This window comes from Psammomys obesus, unplaced genomic scaffold, assembly GCF_907164565.1.
Source record: "Psammomys obesus unplaced genomic scaffold, mPsaObe1.curated_primary_1811, whole genome shotgun sequence".
NCBI classification, from domain to species: Eukaryota; Metazoa; Chordata; class Mammalia; order Rodentia; family Muridae; genus Psammomys; species Psammomys obesus.
In genome coordinates this window covers 358594-378525 of record NW_026596149.1, presented here as the reverse complement: position 1 = coordinate 378525, position 19932 = coordinate 358594, and the positions used below count along the sequence as shown (strand labels likewise).

Genomic DNA, 19932 nt, shown 5'->3' with positions numbered 1-19932 from the left:
TTGTATAGATGTACCACAGTTTCTGCATCCATTCTTCAGTTGAGGGGCATCTGGGTTGTTTCCAGCTTCTGGCTATTACAAATAAAGCTGCTACAAACATGGTTGAGCAAATGTCCTTTTTGTGTACTTGAGCCTCTTTTGGGTATATGCCTAGGAGTGGTATGGCTGGATCTTGAGGAAGCGCTAATCCTAGTTGTCTGAGAAAGTGCCAGATTGATTTCCAGAGTGGTTGTACAAGTTTACATTCCCACCAGCAGTGGAGAAGGGTTCCCCTTTCTCCACAACCTCTCCAGCATGTGTTGTCACTTGAGTTTTTCATCTTGGCCATTCTGATGGGTGTAAGGTGAAATCTCAGGGTTGTTTTGATTTGCATTTCCCTAATGGCTAATGAGGTTGAGCATTTCTTTAAGTGCTTCTCTGCCATTCAATATTCCTCTACAGAGAATTCTCTCTTTAGCTCTGTTCCCCATTTTTTAAGTGGATTACTTGGTTTATTGCTTTTCAGCTTGTTTAGTTCTTTATATATATTGGATATGAGTCCTCTGTCAGATAAAGGGTTGGTGATGATTCTTTCCCAATCTGTAGGCAGTCGCTTTGTTTTGATGACGGTGTCCTTTGCTTTAGAGAAGCTTTTCAATTTCATGAGGTCCCATTTATTGATTGTTGCTCTTAGAGCCTGTGCTGTTGGTGTTCTGTTCAGGAAATTTTCTCCTGTACCAATGAGTTCTAGGGTATTCCCCACTTTTTTTTTCTAGCCGATTTAATGTGTCTGGTTTTATGTTGAGGTCTTTGATCCACTTGGACTTCAGTTTTGTGCAGGGTGATAAGTATGGATCTATTTTCATTTTTCTACATGTAGACATCCAGTTGGACCAGCACCATTTGTTGAAGATGCTATCTTTTTTCCATTGTATGGTTTTGGCATCTTTGTCACAAATCAGGTGTCCGTAAGTGTGTGGGTTTGTTTCTGGGTCTTCTGTTCGATTCTATTGATCCACCATTCTGTTTCTATGCCAGTACCATGCAGTTTTTATAACTGTTGCTCTATAGTACAGCTTGAGATCAGGGATGGAGATACCTCCAGAAGATCTTTTATTGTAGAGGATTGTTTTAGCAATTCTCGGTTTCTTGTTATTCCATACGAAGTTGAGAATTTTTCTTTCCAGGTCTGTAAAGAATTGTGTTGGCAATTTGATGGGAATTTCATTAAATCTGTAGATTGCTTTTGGTAAGATGGCCATTTTTACTATGTTAATCCTGCCAAGCCATGAGCATGGGAGATCTTTCCATCTTCTCATATCTTCCTCTAATTCTTTCTTCAGAGACTTGAAATTTTTTTCATACAAGTCTTTGACTTGCTTGGTTAGGGTTACGCCAAGGTACTTTATGTCATTTGTGGCTATTGTGAATGGTGTTGTTTCTCTAATTTCTTTCTCAGCCCTTTTGTCTTTTGTATACAGGAGTGCTACTGATTTTTTTGAGTTAATTTTGTATCCGGCCACTTTGCTGAAGGTGTTTATCAGCTGTAGGAGTTCCCTGGTAGAGTTTTTGGGGTCACTCATATATACTATCATATCATCTGCAAATAGTGATAATTTGACTTCTTCCTTTCCCATCTGTATCCCCTTGATCTCCTTCGACTGCCTTATTGCTCTAGCAAGGACTTCCAGCACTATGTTGAAGAGATATGGAGACAGTGAGCAGCCTTGTCTTGTCCCTGATTTCAGAGGTATTGCTTTAAGTTTCTCTCCGTTCAGTTTGATGTTGGCTATAGGCTTGCTGTATATCGCCTTTACTATGTTTAGATATATGTCTTGTATCCCTGATCTCTCCAGTACTTTAAACATGAATGGATGTTGGATTATGTAAAATGCTTTTTCAGCATCTAGGGAGATTATCATGTTTTTTTTTTCTTTCAGTTTGTTAATATGGTGGATCACATTGATGGATTTCCATATATTGAACCACCCCTGCATACCTGGGATGAAGCCTACTTTGTCATAGTGTATAGTATCTTTGATGTGTTCTTGGATTCGGTTTGCAAGTATTTTGTTAAGTATTTTTGCATCAATGTTCATAACGGAGATTGGCCTGAAATTCTCTTCTTTTTTGTTGAGTCTTTGTGAGGTTTAGGTACCAAGGTGATTGTGGCTTCATAGAATGAGTTTGGTAATGTTCCTTCTGTTTCTATTTTGTGGAATAGTTTGAAGAGAATTGGAGTTAGCTCTTCTTTGAAGGTCTGGTAGAATTCTGCGCTGAAGCCATCTGGTCCTGGGCTTTTTTTGGATGGGAGACTTTTGATGACTGCTTCTATTTCTTTGGGGGATATAGGACTATTTAATTGATTTACCTGGTCCTGATTCAGCTTTGGTAAGTCAAATCGATCAAGAAAATTGTCCATTTCATTTAGATTTTCAAATTTTGTGGCACATAGACTTTTGAAGTAAGACCTAATGATTGTTTGGATTTCCTCAGTGTCTGTAGTTATGTCCCCCTTTTCATTTCTGATTTTGTTGATTTGGGTGTTGTCTCTCTGCCTTTTAGTTAGCCTGGCTAAGCGTTTGTCGATCTTGTTGATTTTCTCAAAGAACCAGTTCTTGGTTTCATTGATTCTTTGAATTGTTTTATTTGTTTCTAATTGATTGATTTCAGCCCTGAGTTTGATTATTTCCAGCTGTCTACTCCTTTTTGGTGTGTCTGCTTCTTCTTTTTCCAGGGTTTTTAAGTGGGCCATTAAGTTGCTTGAATGAGCTGTCTTGAATTTCTTCTTGAAGGCACTTAGTGCTATGAACTTTCCTCTTAGCACTGCTTTCATTGTGTCCCACAAGTTTGGGTATGTTGTGTCTTCATTTTCATTGAGTTCTAGAAAGGCTTTAATTTCTTTCTTTATTTCTTCCCTGACCCAGATGTCATTTAGTAACAAGTTGTTCAGTTTCCATGTGTGTGTAGACTTTTTGCTCTTTCTGTTGTTGTTGAAGTCCAGCTTTATTCCATGGTGATCAGACAGGATACAAGGGATTATTTCAGTCTTCTTGTATCTGTTGAGGCTTGCTTTATGACCAACTATATGGTCTATTTTGGAGAAGGTTCCATGAGGTGCTGAGAAGAAGGTAAATTCTTTTGTGTTTGGGTGTAAAGTTCTGTAAATGTCTGTGAGGTCCATTTGATTCATGACCTCTGTCAGAGATATTGTTTCTTTGTTTAATTTCTGTTTTGTTGACCTGTCCTTTGTTGAGAGTGGGGTGTTGAAGTTTCCCACTATTAATGTGTGGGGATCTATATGTGGTTTAAATTTTATCAATGTTTCTTTTACAAATGTGGGTGCTCTTGTATTTGGGGCATAGATGTTCAGGATTGTGATGTCTTCCTGGTGGAATTTTCCATTGATGAGTATGAAGTGTCCTTCCTCATCTCTTTTTATTAATTTTGGTTGAAAGTCTATTTTATCAGATATTAGAATGGTTACTCCTGCTTGTTTCTTGGGTCCATTTGCTTGGAAAGTCATCTTCCACCTTTTACCCTCAGGTACTGTCTATCTTTGTGCCTTAGGTGTGTTTCTTGTATGCAACAGATTGCTGGGTTTTGTTTACGTATCCATTCTGTTAATCTGTGTCTTTTTACTGGAGAGTTGAGTCCATTGATGTTGAGAGAGATTAATGACCAGTGGCTGTTAGATCCTTTGATTTTGATGTTGGCTGTGTTCATAAGGTTGTGTGCTTGGTTGCTTTTTGTTTTGCTGTAGTAGGGTTAATTATTTCCTGTGTTTTCTTGACAGAAGGTAATTTTCTTGGGTTGTATTTTCCCTTCCAGTGTCTTCTGTAATGCTGGATTTGTGTGTAGGTATTGTTGAAATTTGTTTTTGTCATTGAATATCTTGTTTTCTCCGTCTATGGGGACTGGGAGTTTTGCAGGGTATAGTAGCCTGGGCTGACATCTGTGTTCTCTTAGGGTCTGCATGATATCTGTGCAGGCCCTTCTGGCTTTCATAGTTTTTGTTGAAAAGTCAGGTGTGATTCTAATGGGTTTGCCATTATATGTTACTTGGACTTTTTTTCTTGCAGCTTTTAGTATTTTTTCTTTTTTCTGTATACTTACTGTTTTGATTATTATGTGGCAGGAGGATTTTCTTTTCTGGTCAAATTTGTTGGGTGTTCTGTAGGCCTCATGTATCCTTATTGGCTTCTCCTTTAACTTGGGGAAATTTTCTTCAATGATTTTTTTGAAAATATTTTCTGGGCCTTGGAGAAGTGAGTCTTCTTTTTCCTCTATTCCTATTATTCTTAGGTTTTGTCTTTTCATATTGTCTTGGATTTCTTGGACTGTCTGTGTCAGGAATATTTTGGATTCACCATTTTCTTTGACAGATACATCGATTTCTTCCATTGTATCTTCTACACCTGAGGTTCTTTCTTCCATTTCTTGTATTCTGTTCGTTATGCTTACCTCCGTAGTTCCTGTTTTCTTCCCTAAATTCTTCATCTCCATTATTTTCTCCATTTGTGTTTTCTTTAATTTTTCTAGTTCTATCTTCAGGTCTTGAGTTGTTTTGTTTACTTCCTTTACCTGTCTGCTTGTATTTTCCTCTTTTTCTTTTAGTTCCTTCAACTCTGTCTCTTTTATTTTTTTCAGTGATTTAATTATTTCTTCTCTGAAGGCTGCAAGCTGTTTGGCTGCATCTTCCCGTATTTCTTCATGGATGGCCATAATCTGCTTGTCTTTAACTTCCTCCATTTCTTTATGGATAGCCATGATCTGTTTGGTTTTATCTTCCTCTAATTCTTTACGTATTTTATTTGTTTCCTCTATTATCCTCTTCATCAGCATAGATGTAAGGTCATCTTCTTGATTTTCTATTATGCTGCATTGTTCAGGGCTGTTCGCCCCTGGATGGCTGGGTTCTGGAGATGCCATATTGCTCTGTCTTTTGTTGGTTGAGCCTTTACGCTGACCTCTACCCATTGGGCTGATTTAGGTGTTGGCTGTTAGTTTCTGTGCTTCCTGGAGTCCTGAGGTAGGGAGTATCCCCTTGGCCGGAAGATGATTTTTTCCTGAAGGAGTCCTTCTCTGCTTTTTGGTTATGGTCACTGTATGGCCAGTGTTTCTCAGGAGTTGCCACTGCTCACCTCAGGTTTATAGCCCTGAGTAGTAGCTGTGGTCTATGTTAGGCCGGGGGGGGGGGAATCTCCTCTTACCCATAGAAGTTCTCAAGACAGCTGCCCCACTGCTGGGTTTCTTGTTATAAATTTAGTGTGCTGCTGCTTACTAAATTTCCAGGTACAGTCCTCTTGAAGAAACTGCTGATTCCCTAGCTGTGGGGTTTTCTCCCAACAGGGAAACTCAGTCTGTTATCCTGGGGCGCACAGTTCTGTCCGGGAAAGTAGAGGTGCACTCAGCAAGTCTCTGGGCCAGAGTCTGATTGCTCCGCTCTGGACCTGGAGAATGTGCACTTAGGTTGAGTTGGTGCCTGGGGGCACTGCTCTGGTCTGGAGGCTGGGTGCTTAACTCTGGACCAGAAGCTGTGTGTCCCTGTCTGGGATGGTGGCTGCAGGCACTGCTCTGGTCCAGACGTTGTGGGTGCAGCCCTCTTTAAGGACCAGGGATTCCCACAGTTTTGATAAGCTAAGGATAACTGTTTGATCCTTGGCACAGTATCTGAGGGCTGCTGTAATGGCTCTCTGGATGCAGCTGTGTGTGCCAGTGCCCTAGGGGAACTCAACAATGGCGGCAGTGCACAGCGCTCCTGCCTTCACTAGAGTCTGCGTGAGTCCAGGAAGTGTTTTGGTGCTGGGTGTCCTAAGCGTTAGAACTGCTGACCCCCTCTGCTGGGAGTTTCCTCCTGCCAGAGACACGCAGTCTGGTGTCCTGGTGCCCTGGTGCCCACAGTTCTATCTGAGACAGCGAATCAGTCGCGCAGGCAGGGCTCCGTGCAGGCGCCTGGGTCCCTGCTCTTGGTCCGGGATGGCTCTTGGGGCACCTGCGGAACCCAAGTCTTTTCCAGGGGATGTCTGGGTAACCTGAGGTCAGTCCCAATTGTTTCCTGCTCCGTGGAGTTATCTCTCGACTGGGAAATCCATTCTATGGTGTTGTGGGCCCACAGTTCAGTCTGGGACCGTGACCAGATCACGCTGGCGTGTAGCTCTGGGCTGGCGACTAAGCGCCTGGTGGAACCGGGATCTCTTCTGAGGTTTAGCCTGGGAGTTAAAGCTGATTGAATCCCCCACCGTGGGGTATCCTCTCACCTGTGAAACACAATCACTTCTGTTTTATGGCCGCGAGTTCTGATTGCTGGTCACTGTGCCAATCCTGCTGTGCTGCTCCTCAGAATGAGAGTCCTCCTGGCACCATCTTGCCCCGCCTCCTCGGCTCCACCTTGATTATATTTTTTAGGTGTATAGATTTCATTATGTTTAGCATATCTTATAGGTCTATATAAGTGAGTATATACTGTGTTTGTCTTTCTCCTTCTGGGATATTTCACTCAGGATGATCTTTTCTAGATCCCACCATTTGCCTGCAAATTTCATGATTTCCTCCTTTTTGATTGCTGAATAGTATTTCATTGTGTAAAAATACCACAATTTCTGTACCCATTCCTCTGTTGATGGACATCTGGGTTGTTTCCAGGTTCTGGCTATTACAAATAAACTGCTATAAACATGGTTGAGCAAATATCCCTTTTGTGTACTTGAGCAAACTTTGGGTATATACCTAGCAGTGGTATAGCTGGGTCTTGAGGAAGCACTATTCTTAATTGTCTTAGAAAGTGCCAGATAGAGTTCCAGAGTGGTTGTACCAGTTTACATTCCCACCAGCAGTGGAGGACGGTTCCCATTTCTCCACAACCTCTCCAGCATGTGTTGTTCCTTGAGTTTTTCATCTTGGCCACTCTGATGGGTGTAAGGTGATATCTCAGGGTCGTTTTGATTTGCATTTCCCTGATGGCTAATGAGGATGAATATTTCTTTAAGTGTTTCTCTGCCATTCGATATTCCTCTGTCGAGAATTCTCTGTTTAGCACTGTTCCCCATTTTTTAATTGGATTACTTGGTTTGCTGCTTTTCAGCTTCTTTAGTTCTTTGTATATACTGGATATTAGTCCTCTGTCAGATAAAGGGTTAGTGAAGATTCTTTCCCAATCTGTAGGCAGGCGTTTTGTTTTGATGACAGTGTCCTTTGCTTTACAGAAGCTTTTCAGTTTCATGAGGTCCCATTTATTGATTGTTGCTCTTAGAGCCTGTGCTGTTGGTGTTCTGTTCAGGAAGTTGACTCCTGTGCCAATGAGTTCTAGGCTGTTCCCCACTTTTTCTTCTAACAGATTTAGAGTATCTGGTTTAATGTTGAGGTCTTTGATCCACTTGGACTTTAGTTTTATGCAGAGTGATAAATATAGATCTATTTTCATTTTTCTGCATGTGGACATTCAGTTGGACCAGCACCATTTGTTGAAAATCAAGCAGAGACTCTTAGTAGCAGAGGCCATAGAGACTGAAGAGGACACCCACTAGACTAGTCTCCTAGCAGAGGGAGGGGAACACCAACTCACCCACAAAAACCTCAACTCAATATAGTTCTTTTTTTTTTCAATATAGTTCTTAAGTCTTAGCTATACCCACTTGACAAGAGAAAGATATAATTGAAATAAAAATAGAAAAGTTTATTAGAAAACTTTTGGACATAAACATAGAAAAGTAGGAGGGTCCAGAATCAATGTAAATACAGTAACTGTTGTTTATACCAATAGTGTCTGTCAAGAAAAAGATAATAGAAAAAAAAATCTCTAGCAAAATAACTAAAAATTAGGTTTTTAAGAATATATCTAACCAAAAAAGTGAAAGACCCTGGTACTGGCTACTTTTGTGTGTCAACTTGATAAACTAGAGTCATCAAGAAAGAAAGGAACCTTACTTAAGGAATTGCCTCCATGAGATTTAGCTGCAAGGAAACTATAATGCAAGGCATTATCTCAATCTTTGATCTGTGAAGGAGGGTGGTACCATTCTTGGGCTGGTAGGTCTGGGGTCTATAAGAAGGCAGGCTGAAAAAGACACTATTGTCAAGACAAAACGACTGCCTACAAACTGGGAAAGATCTTCATCAACCAGATATCTGACAGAGGTCTAATATCCAGAATATACAAAGAACTAAAGAAGTTAAAAAGCAACAAATCAAATAATCCAACTAAAAAAATGGGGTACAGAGCTAAACAGAGAATTCTCTGTAGAGGAATATAGACTGGCAGAGAAACACATGGTACAGACAAAGCTGAATTTCTACCTGCAGGAGAATGACATGAGATTCTTTTTTTTAATGTATTAATTATTTTTTTTCTGTTTTTTAAATTTTTTATTAATTACACTTTATTCATTTTTTATCCCCCCATAAGCACCTCCCTCCTCCCCTCCTGATCCCACCCTCCCTCTTCTTTCTGCATGCATGCCACTCCCCAAGTCCACTGATAGGGGAGGTTCTCCTCTCCTTTCTGATCTTAGTCTATCAGTTCTCATCAAAATTGGCTGCATTGTCCTCTACTGTGGCCTGGTAAGGCTGCTCCCCCCTCAGGGGGAGGTGATCAATGAGCAGGCCAATCAGATTATGTCAGAGGCAGTCCCAGATTCTTATCTTTCACACTATTTCAAAAGGATCAGAGACTCTACTTTAAAACCTATAACACTTGGATACTGAACTGCCATGGGCTACATATAAGCAGCATTACCAGGGCACAGAAGAAGACAATGCAGCCACTCCTGATGAGACCTAATTGACTAGGATCAGAAGGAAGGAAAAGAAGACCTTCCTATCAGTGGACTTGGGGAGGTGCATGCATGCTGAGGGTGGAGGAAGAGAGGGATTGGGACGGGAGTAGGAAGGCAACCACAGGGGGATACAAAGTGAATATAGTGTAATTAATAAATAATTTAAAAAAGCCTATAGCACTGAAACTTTTAGAAGAAAATGTAAGATATGCCCTCTAGTTATTAAGGTAGGCTAGAACTTCTGAACAGGGTATCTGTAGCACAGGTACTATCCTCACGTATCAACAGGTGGAGCTACATGAAACTAAAAAAAATTCTGTACATCAAAGAAAACACTGAGCAGAGTCCACAGACAGCCTAGAGAATGGGAAAAGATCTTTACCAGCTACACTTCAGATAGGGGGCCAATATCCAGGAGTAACAAAGAATCGTACAAATGAAATGCTAAGAGAATAAAAACTGTCAATCAACAAATGGGAAAATGAACTAAATACACAGTTTTCCAAAAAGTTGCCAATAACTATTTCTGAAAATATTCAATGTCCTTAGTCATCAGGGAAATGAAAATTAAAATTACTTTGAGACACCACCTCACCCCAGTCAGAATGGCCATCATAAAGAAATTTTATGACAAATGTTGGAAAGGATGTAGAGAGAAAGGAACCGAATTTGCTGGTGATGATGGTGCAAATTAATATAGTCACCATGGAAATCAGTTTGGAGATTTCTCAAAAAATTAAAAATAGAGGTACCATATGACCTAGCTGTTTCATCTCGGGCATATGTTTAGAGAACTCTACAACTACAATAGATATTTGCAGCACCATATTTACTGATGCTGTTCTCTATAGTAAGGATTTGCAATCAACCTAGTTGTTATTGATAGATTAATGAATATCTGTATATACTCAACTCCCAACACATATTTGCTTTGCTGAGATAAAACAGACTTTATAAGACTGGCTTATATATTTACTGTAATCTTTATTTAAAAATGTTTTAACCTTAAAATATATCTCTGCAAAACAAACAAAATTTGAAAATCTTTACTTCATGTTGAGCTCTTTCACTGTTAGAAGAAATGTAAAGTGTTTCCAGAGTTGATTTCTTCATCTGAGCTCTTGATTGTAGTCTGCACTGAGTTTGCAATTCTTCTTTGTTGTTATAAATCTTTTTCTTTCTTTTTTCTTCACATACTATATATCCTGATTACTGTTTCCCCTTCCACTTTTCTTCCCACTTCCTTTCCACCTTCCCTCCCATCTGAATCCATCCCCATTCTTTCTCATTAGAAAATAAACAAGCTTCCAAGGGATAATGATATGATTTGATATGATATGACAAAACTAACACATCCAAATACAAAGATGAAAAAAAAAAAACAAGAAAAGACACAGACATAGAGACCCTCATTCTCACACTCAGGAATCCCATAAAAACACTAAACTGGAAGCCATGATATATATTAAAATGACATGTAAAGTAAAAATAGAGAGCATAAATAAATATAAGTATTATATTAAATATAAATAAAATAGTAATAATATAAAATTAATTTTAAAAAGCCCTCACATGACATTATGAGACAAAGAACCTCCAAAGAGGCTGTTGAGATCATTTCTGATATCCATCTGCTGCTGAGCATGCAGCCTACTCTTAAGAGTAATATGTTTTCCCAGTGAGACTCCCTTAAAGGAAACTAACTTTATTTGCTAGTGGTTATCAATTGAAGATAGCTTCTGGGGCAGGAGTGGGTGCTTGTGTCCACTTCTTTCAGCTCTAGGACACCATCTGGTGCAGGCCTGTTCATGTTGCCTCAGTCTCTGTGAGTTCATTTGTGCTTTGATCATTTTGATTTATAGGACCATGTTTCCTTGGTGTCTTCCCCTCTGGCTCTTGCCTTCTTTCTACCTCCAGGATTTCCTGGGTCCTAAGGGGAGAGATTTTATGGAGATGTCCAATTTAGGAAGAAGCGTTTTAAGGTCTCTCACTCTGTGCATGTTGCCTGGATGTTGGTCTTTGTATTTGTTCCTATCTACTGTGGGAGAAAGTTTCTCTGGTGATGGCTTAGCAAGACAATGTTCTTGGCTTCCTTGGCCAATGTGTGCAAGTCTTTCATCTACCTATATCTCTCCTAAACTTCCAGACTCTCTTTTGTTGACTCCAGTTGCAACAAAATCTTGTTTCTGTTGAAGAGAACACAATATAGAATCAAAGTCAATTACCATTCTTAGTCCTACTGACTTTCCTTATTTGCTTTGTTCAACAGAGTTCTACTGAAATAATACTCTTTCTTATTATATATTTAGCCAGTAAGCCTTAGTAGCCTATTTTCAATCACCAGTAGCTTGGAAGGTGTCATCTTGAAGATTACTTAAGGTTAAAGTCCCTAGTGATAATGGTCTTTCTTAGGTCATCATATTTCAACAAATTCAGATATTTTCCTGTAAATTCTAGTTTTCTTTTACGGCAATCTAAATGTTTCACTTGTCAAGGGTTTGTTTTCCTCTCTCTTCAAATGTCTCATTTGGCTTCCAGAGCTCTTTGTTATTTCTTCTCTAATACTGTTATGGTTAGTTTATTTTTAGTGTATGTTGCTCCAGTCAACAATTGATAAACTGGGTACAGGGCTTCAGTGAAAACTTAAGGTTAATCAGAGAAGCAGATAATTCTAAAATTGGAAGATCAATAGGATCAGTAACCAAAGAGCACAGAAATGTCTCATGGTGTGTCAAGTGGGAATTACATGAGAGCTTGTATGGATTGATTCTAAAGGATGTAGCATTGCTAGGCAATTGCACACTAAACAACTGTTGTTTAAGTACCATTTTATGTAATTTAGATAGAATGAACTGAGATCTCTGCTGAATTAAGGAATAGTAATCTCATTTTAGATTCTATGTCATGTAGGTCAACATGTTCCAAAAATGATGAGTCCATTTACTTGATACATCAAACACAACCACTTTCCACACTTTTTAATTTTTTAATAAATGTGTCTGTAGTATGGCCTGTGCTTTAAGGAGTATCATTAGCCATGAGTGGAAGATGATGTTATCAAAGATTTAGCAAACTTTTCCCTGCCCCTGAGATATTTTGTTTCCATTTTTCCTTATTTTTCTCAATTACTCTGAATGACAATTTTATAATAAAAGGAATCAGAAGAGATTTAAGTCCAAAACCAAAGTAACTAGCTCTTAGTAAGGGATTTGGTGAAAGGTCTATAATTAATAGAAAATGGAGTGACGAGGGTCTATCTCTCTTCGCTCTCACTTACCTTGGAGGTACAAATGACATTGTGGTTTTATTTGGAATTTTCAGGAAGGGGTCCAGATCACCGTTTTTCAGGAAGCACAAATGATGTGTCTGAGGAAGCCCACGTCTGCCTGCCTTGTAGAGAAGGCTGCCCCTTCTGTGCTGATGACCGTCCATGCTTTGTCCAGGAGGATAAGTACCTGCGACTGGCTATCATCTCCTTTCAAGCCCTGTGTATGTTGCTGGACTTTGTCAGCATGCTGGTGGTCTACCGTTTTCGCAAAGCAAAGGTAAACCCAGGTATCCCAGTTGTGGCCTTTTTTTTTTTTTACTATGATCAGTTACTACTCTCTCTAAATAAACAGAATTTCCAAATCCCTGTTATTGTTTTAATAAGTGAATTGTCCCCCTATAATGTGATTGGATGAGAGTGTGAAAATCATATTCATTACCTTCCCAAGAAAAGAGGGCTTAATGATATTTCGAGTTAGTACTTCTTTTTACAGAGGCTCTTTATATTTAGCCTAAGGCTATAATGCTCTCTTGCACTGCAGGACTCTCCTTACTGTCACCTCTTTGGTCTCCAGAGGAATTTCTGCTACCTCCATCCAGTGTATTTTTTATTTTTCATATTTAGAGAGCCCTGTTGTGTTTCTGTTCTGTTTTATTTCTCTTAGTAATATGTAAAGATGCAAAGGATTAACTTATCTTTTTAGCACATTATACTCTGGAGAATAACTGCTTGTGACCTTAAATGTGGTCTTGAATTGCTGTCCAGGGATGATAGAGATGCTAAAATACCCAGGGTAGAGGTTTTTGGGGGCGCTTTCTCCAGGGGTCAAAAAATTAATCACGTGAAATGAGTGTGGTGTTAAAATGTTTGCTTCTCTTGCTTTTCAGTAAATTCTTCCTGAGACTAGAAAAGACAATAAGTAAGTCTCCATTCTTTCTGGATTCAAATGACCTCTTCATCTTAGCAATGTTGAGTGGATTGCTACAGACTATAAAAAAATTTGAAAATATGGGCTCCCACTAGAAACTTAAAAATAAAAGAAGCCTTTCTGGATGATGTCTGCTATAAAGCCACTAGTTAATTTTTTTGTGGTTGTTTTTACTCAATTATTTTTTAAGATTTTATATTTTTTTATTTATAATTTTTTATTAATTACAATTTATTAACTTTGTATGTGAGCTGTAAGCCCCCTCCATCATCCCCACCCAATTCCATCCTCCCTTCCCTCTTCCTCTCCCTTTCCCCTCCCTAGTCCACTGATAGGGGAGGTCCTCCTCCTCTTCCATCTGACCCTAGTCTATCAGGTCTCATCAGGATTGGCTGCATTGTCTTCTCTGTGGCCTGGCAAGGTTGTTCCCCCCTCAGGTGGAGGTGATCAGAGAGCCAGCCACTGTGAGTTCACGTCAGAGACAGTCCCTGTTTCCATTAATAGAGAAGCCACTTGGAGAATGAGCTGCTATGGGCTACATATTTGCAGGGGTTCTAGGTTATCGCCATTCATGGTACTTGTTGGAGTATCAGTCTCAGAAAAGACCCCTGAGCTCAGAGTATTGGCTCTGTTGGTGTCCTTGTGGAGCTCCTGTCCCCTCCAGGTGTTTCTATCTCCCCTTCTTTCATAAGATTCTCTGCACTCTGGCCAAAGTTTGGCTATGAGTCTCAGCATCTGCTTTGGGTAAAGCCTTTCAGAGGCCCTCTGTGGCAGGCTCCTGTCATGTTCCCTGTTTTCTTCCTCTTCTGATGTCCATCCTCTTTGCCTTTCTGAATGAGGATTGAGTACCTTAGCTTGAGTCCTCCTTCTTGATTAGTTTCTTTAGGTGTATAGATTTTAGTATATTTATCCTATATTATATGTCTGATACACACATATAAGTGAGTCTATGCCATCTGTGTCTTTCTGCTTCTGGAATACCTCACTCAGGATGATTTTTTTCTAGTTCCTACTATTTGCCTGCAAATGTCATGATTTCCTTGTTTTTAATTGCTGAATAGTATTCCATTGTGTAAATGCACCACAATTTCTGTATCCATTCCTCCATTGAGGGATGTGTGAGTTGTATCCAGACCCTGGCTATTACAAATAAAGTTGCTACAAACATGGTTGAGCAAATGTCCTTATTGTGTACTTGAGCATCATTTGGATATATGCCTAGGAGTGATATGGCTGGATCTTGAGGTAGCACTATTCCTAATTGTCTGAGAAAGCGCCAGATTGATTTACAAAGTATTTGTACAAATTTACATTCCCACCAGCAGTGGAGGAGGGCTCCCCTTTCTCCACAACCTCTCCAGCATGTATTGTCACTTGAGTTTTTGATCTTAGCCATTCTGATGGGTGTAAGGTGAAATCTCAGGGTCGTTTTGATTTGCATTTACCTGATAACTTAGAATGTTGAGTATTTCTTTCAGTTTTTCTCCACCATTCAATATTCCTCTGCAGAGAATTCTCTGTTTAGTTCTGTACCCCATTTTTAATTGGATTACTTCATTTGTTGTTGTTTAACTTCTTGAGTTCTTTATATATTCTGCATATTAGCCCTCTGTGAGATATAATAGGGTTGGTGAAGATCCTTTCCCAATTTGTAGGCAGTCGTTTTGTTCTGACAATAGTATCCTTTGCTTTACAGTATCTTTTCAGTTTCATGAGGTCCCATTTATTGATTGTTGCTCTTAGAGACTGTGCTGTTGGTGTTCTGTTCAGGAAATTGTCTCCTTTGTTAATGAGTTTAAAGCTCTTCTCCATTTTTTCTTCTAACAGGTTTAGTGTGTTTGGTTTCATATTGAGGTCCTTGATCCACTTTGACTTTAGTTTTGTGCAGAGTGGATCTATTTTAATTTTTCTACATGTAGACATCCAGTTAGACCAGCATCATTTGTCCTATTAGATATTTCCATATTTTCCTATTAGATATTCCACACAGAGTATGCTTGGTTACAGTTTAGTAATGTCATGTTTTTGGGAGATTCACTAAGTGGAGATTACAGAAGATAATGATGCTCAGGAAAGAAGGTTGACTTCCATGAGACTTCTTTTCTGCTGATTTTAGCAAAGTCTAAATTTTAATACAACAAAGAAATAGTGAATTTTAAAAAAGTGATTGTTGATACTATCCATTACTATATAAGTTCTTTTTAAAATTAGAAATTAGTTGATAGAATTAATAATGATGCCACTTTTTGATTTGGAGATTGAAGTGTTTTAGTATAATATCATTTTTTATATTCTCTAAATATCTTTATGAAATACAGGGAGATAGAGATATCACTTTTTATTGGTATGAAATGTCTGAAACGTCATCATTCTAACCACCCTAAGCAATTCAGTCACATAAAATGCCTTCACATTGTAGGATGACTGTAACTACTACCTGTGTCTCTCCTCGGAAACCATGGCTTCCATCTACTCTCACAATGTGTGTTCCTGATGTTTTTGCCAACAAGAAATATTTCATGCATCCATTCTTCAGTTGAGGGGCATCTGGGCTGTTTACAGCTTCTGGCTATTACAAATAAAGCTGCTACAAACATGGTTGAGCAAATGTCCTTTTTGTGTACTTGAGCCTCTTTTAAGTATATGCCTAGGAGTGGTATGGCTGGATCTTGAGGAAGTGCTATTCCTAGTTGTCTGAGAAAGCGCCAGATTGATTTCCAGAGTGTTTGTACAAGTTTACATTCCCACCAGCAGTGGAGAAGGGTTCCCCTTTCTCCACAACCTCTCCAGCATGTGTTGTCTCTTGAGTTTTTCATCTTGGCCATTCTGATGGGTGTAAGGTGAAATCTCAGGGTTGTTTTGATTTGCATTTCCCTAATGGCTAATGAGGTTGAGCATTTCTTTAAGTGCTTCTCTGCCATTCGATATTCCTCTACAGAGAATTCTCTCTTTAGCTGTTCCCCATTTTTTAAGTTGGTTACTTGGTTTGCTGCTTTTCAGCTTCTTTACTTCTTTATATATACTGGATATGAGTTCTTTGTCAGATAAAGGGTTGGTGATGATTCTTTCCCAATCTGTAGGCAGTCGCTTTGTTTTGATGACAGTGTCCTTTGCAAACTGTGGTACATCTATACAATGGAGTGTTACTCAGCAATGAAAAATAAGGAAATCATGAAATTTGCAGGTAAATGGTGGGACCTGGAAAGGATCATCCTGAGTGAGTTGTCCCAGAAGCAAAAAGACACACATGGTATATACTCACTCATATAAACATACAACATAGAATAAACCCACTAAAATCTGTACATCTAAACAAACTAAGCAAAAGAGAGGGCCCTAACTAAAATGTTCAATCCCCATCCTGAAAGGCAAAGAGGATGGACATCAGAAGAAAAAGAAAACAGGAAACAACCTAGGAACCTGCTACAGAGGGCCTCTGAAAGCCAGAAGAAGAAAACAGGAAACAACCTCGGAACCTGCCACAGAGGGCCTCTGAAAGCCTCTGCTGTGCAGACTGTCAAAGCAGATGCTGAGCCTGATGGCCAACTGACAGGCAGAGTGAATGGAATTTTATGTAAGAAGTGGGAAATAGTAAGAGCTGGAGAGGACAGGAACTCCACAGGGAGAGCAACAGAACAAGAAAATTTGAACACAGGGAACTTCCCAGAGACTCATACTCCAACCAAGGACTATCCATGGAGATAACCTAGAACCCTGACAATGGCTGCTTCTGATGAGAACTAAGATAGACTAAGATCAGAAAGAAGGAGAGGAGGACCTCCCCTATCAGTGGACTTGGGGAGGGGCATGCATGCAGAAAAGGGGGGAGGGTAGGACCAGGAGGGGAGGAGGGAGGGGCTTATGGGGGGATACAAAATGAATAAAGTGTATTTAATAAAAGTTAAAAAAGAGAAATATTTCATGAGCTCTGGGTCCCTTAGCCCCAATCCAGAGGTTCTCGTGGGAGTGTTTGTAACTCGCTTTTCCTTAAAGCTATGTTTTTTTTTTATGGTTCCTTTATTTTTTTTTAATTTTTTATTAATTACACTTTATTCATTTTGTATCCCCCCATAGGCCCCTCCCTCTTCCCCTCCCGATCCCACCCTCCCTCCCCTTTCTGCATGCATGCCACTCCCCAAGTCCACTGATAGGGGAGGTTCTCCTCTTCTTTCTGATCTTAGTCTATCAGTTCTCATCAAAAGTGGCTGCATTGTCCTCTACTGTGGCCTGGTAAGGCTGCTCCCCCCTCAGGGGGAAGGGATCAACGAGCAGGCCAATCAGATTATGTCAGAGGCAGTCCCTCTTCCCATTACTATGTAACCAACTTGGACACTGAACTGCCATGGGCTACACCTGTGCAGGGGTTCCAGGTCATCTCCACAAATAGTCCTTGGTTGGAGTATGATTTTCTGGGAAGTTCTGTGTGTTCAAATTATCTTGTTCTGTTGCTCTCCTTGTGGAGTTCCCGCCCCTCCAGCTCTTACTATTTCCCACTTCTTACATAAAATTCCATTCACTCTGCCCATCAGTTGGCCATCAGGCTCAGCATCTGCTTTGACGGTCTATACTGCAGAAGCTTTCAGAGGCCCTCTGTGGCAGGTTTCAAGGTTGTTTCCTGTTTTCTTCTGGTTTTCAGAGGCCCTCTGTAGCAGGTTCCGAGGTTGTTTCCTATTTTCTTTTTCTTCTGATGTCCATCCTCTTTGCCTTTCAGGATGGGGATTGAACATTTTAGTTAGGGTCCTCTCTTTTGCTTAGTTTGTTTAGATGTACAGATTTTAGTGGGTTTATTCTATGTTGTATGTTTATATGAGTGAGTATATACCATGTGTGTCTTTTTGCTTCTGGGACAACTCACTCAGATGATATGATAGTATATATGAGTGACCCCAAAAACTCTACCAGGGAACTCCTACAGCTGATAAACACCTTCAGCAAAGTGGCTGGATACAAAATTAACTTAAAAAAAAATCAGTAGCACTCCTGTATACAAAAGACAAAAGGGCTGAGAAAGAAATTAGAGAAACAACACCATTCACAATAGCCACAAATGACATAAAGTACCTTGGTGTAACCCTAACCAAGCAAGTCAAAGACTTGTATGAAAAAAATTTCAAGTCTCTGAAGAAAGAATTAGAGAAAGATATGAGAAGATGGAAAGATCTCCCATGCTCATGGCTTGGCAGGATTAACATAGCAAAAATGGCCATCTTACCAAAAGCAATCTACAGATTTAATGCAATTCCCATCAAATTGCCAACACAATTCTTTACAGACCTGGAAAGAAAAATTCTCAACTTCGAATGTAACAACAAGAAACTCAGAATTGCTAAAACAATCCTCTACAATAAAAGATCTTCTGGAGGTATCTCCATCCCTGATCTCAAGTTGTACTATAGAGCAACAGTTATAAAAACTGCATGGTACTGGCATAGAAACAGAATGGTGGATCAATGGAATTGAACAGAAGACCCAGAAACAAACCCACACACTTACGGACACCTGATTTGTGACAAAGATGCCAAAACCATACAATGGAAAAAAGATAGCATCTTCAACAAATGGTGCTGGTCCAACTGGATGTCTACATGTAGAAAAATGAAAATAGATCCATACTTATCACCCTGCACAAAACTGAAGTCCAAGTGGATCAAAGACCTCAACATAAAACCAGACACATTAAATCAGCTAGAAAAAAAAGTGGGGAATACCCTAGAACTCATTGGTACAGGAGAAAATTTCCTGAACAGAACACCAACAGCACAGGCTCTAAGAGCAACAATCAATAAATGGGACCTCATGAAATTGAAAAGCAAAGCAAAGGACACCGTCATCAAAACAAAGCGACTGCCTACAGATTGGGAAAGAATCATCACCAACCCTTTATCTGAGAAAGAACTCATATCCAGTATATATAAAGAAGTAAAGAAGCTGAAAAGCAGCAAACCAAGTAACCAACTTAAAAAATGGGGAACAGAGCTAAAGAGAGAATTCTCTGTAGAGAATTAAAGTTTCTCCTATTCTTCTTTCATACTCTCTCATTTTCTGCCTTTACTTTCTTTCCTTCCATTCATCGTTTATCCTCTGAACATCTACTGAGAGCTTGGGATTATTCATATTTGTAATACAGTAAGAAACATGGTGAGTGGATCTTTAAACTCAAGGAGTTTGTGAGTGGTTGGTGTTAAATGCAATGCAGAAGACCAAATCAGGATGTGATAAAATTGTAATGGCATAATAGTGAATGACTTGGAGCCATAGAATTCTTACAGTCAGTTTAAATGAGATATTGTCCTCACTTCATCTTTATACAAATCTAAATGTGAACAATTAAGAAGCTGGTCCAAGCTTGGAGAATCTGGGATTTATGCTCATTTGTTTTACTTACAGCCTACTCTGTGAAAATTTATGTGGTCACTCATATGTTTACAATGCAATTTGATTTAAATTTAATATATAAATAAACACAACCATCCTGGTCTCTTTATAGCAGTCTAAATATATGAATTTTTTGTTTGTTCTTTTTGAGACAGGATGTCTCTGTTCAGCCTTGGTTGTCCTAGACTTGCTTTGTAGACCAGGCTGGCCTGGAACTCACAGAGATCCACTTGCCTCTGCTTCCCCCTCCCGTATTAAAGGTGTGTGCTAACATACCTGGCATGAATTTTTTTGCCGTTCTTTTCTGCCTAAGCAAGGTTTAGAGTCCAGTGTAAGTTTATGTCCAGTTTCTGCTACATGCATACTAATGAGCTAAACAAGTCTTTCCTTGGCTTAACTCATTTATGTTATGTATACTTTATGCTTTAATCTAAGAGAAAAATGGCAAAATAGTTTGTACTTTTGTGTATGTGTTTATCAGACTGGTGGTAAAGCAAATATTTTTAAAAGAGTAGAACAAAAATATTTTATCCAAAAGGATAGTTTTGTTTGTGTGCTTCTTTAATGCAGTATGAGGTTTACTGCATCTGGTGTCAGCAATACTAATT

General features: G+C 39.4%; 1 protein-coding gene across 1 annotated transcript in view; it reads left to right on the top strand.

Annotated features, from left to right (window-relative positions):
- The window catches only part of Gpr158 (G protein-coupled receptor 158), a 528628-nt gene that overhangs the window by 273294 nt on the left and 235402 nt on the right, over positions 1-19932 (top strand). The window contains exon 4 of the mRNA XM_055593813.1: positions 12075-12298. Coding sequence (XP_055449788.1) covers positions 12075-12298 — 224 coding nt within the window. The remainder of the gene's footprint in view (positions 1-12074; positions 12299-19932) is intronic.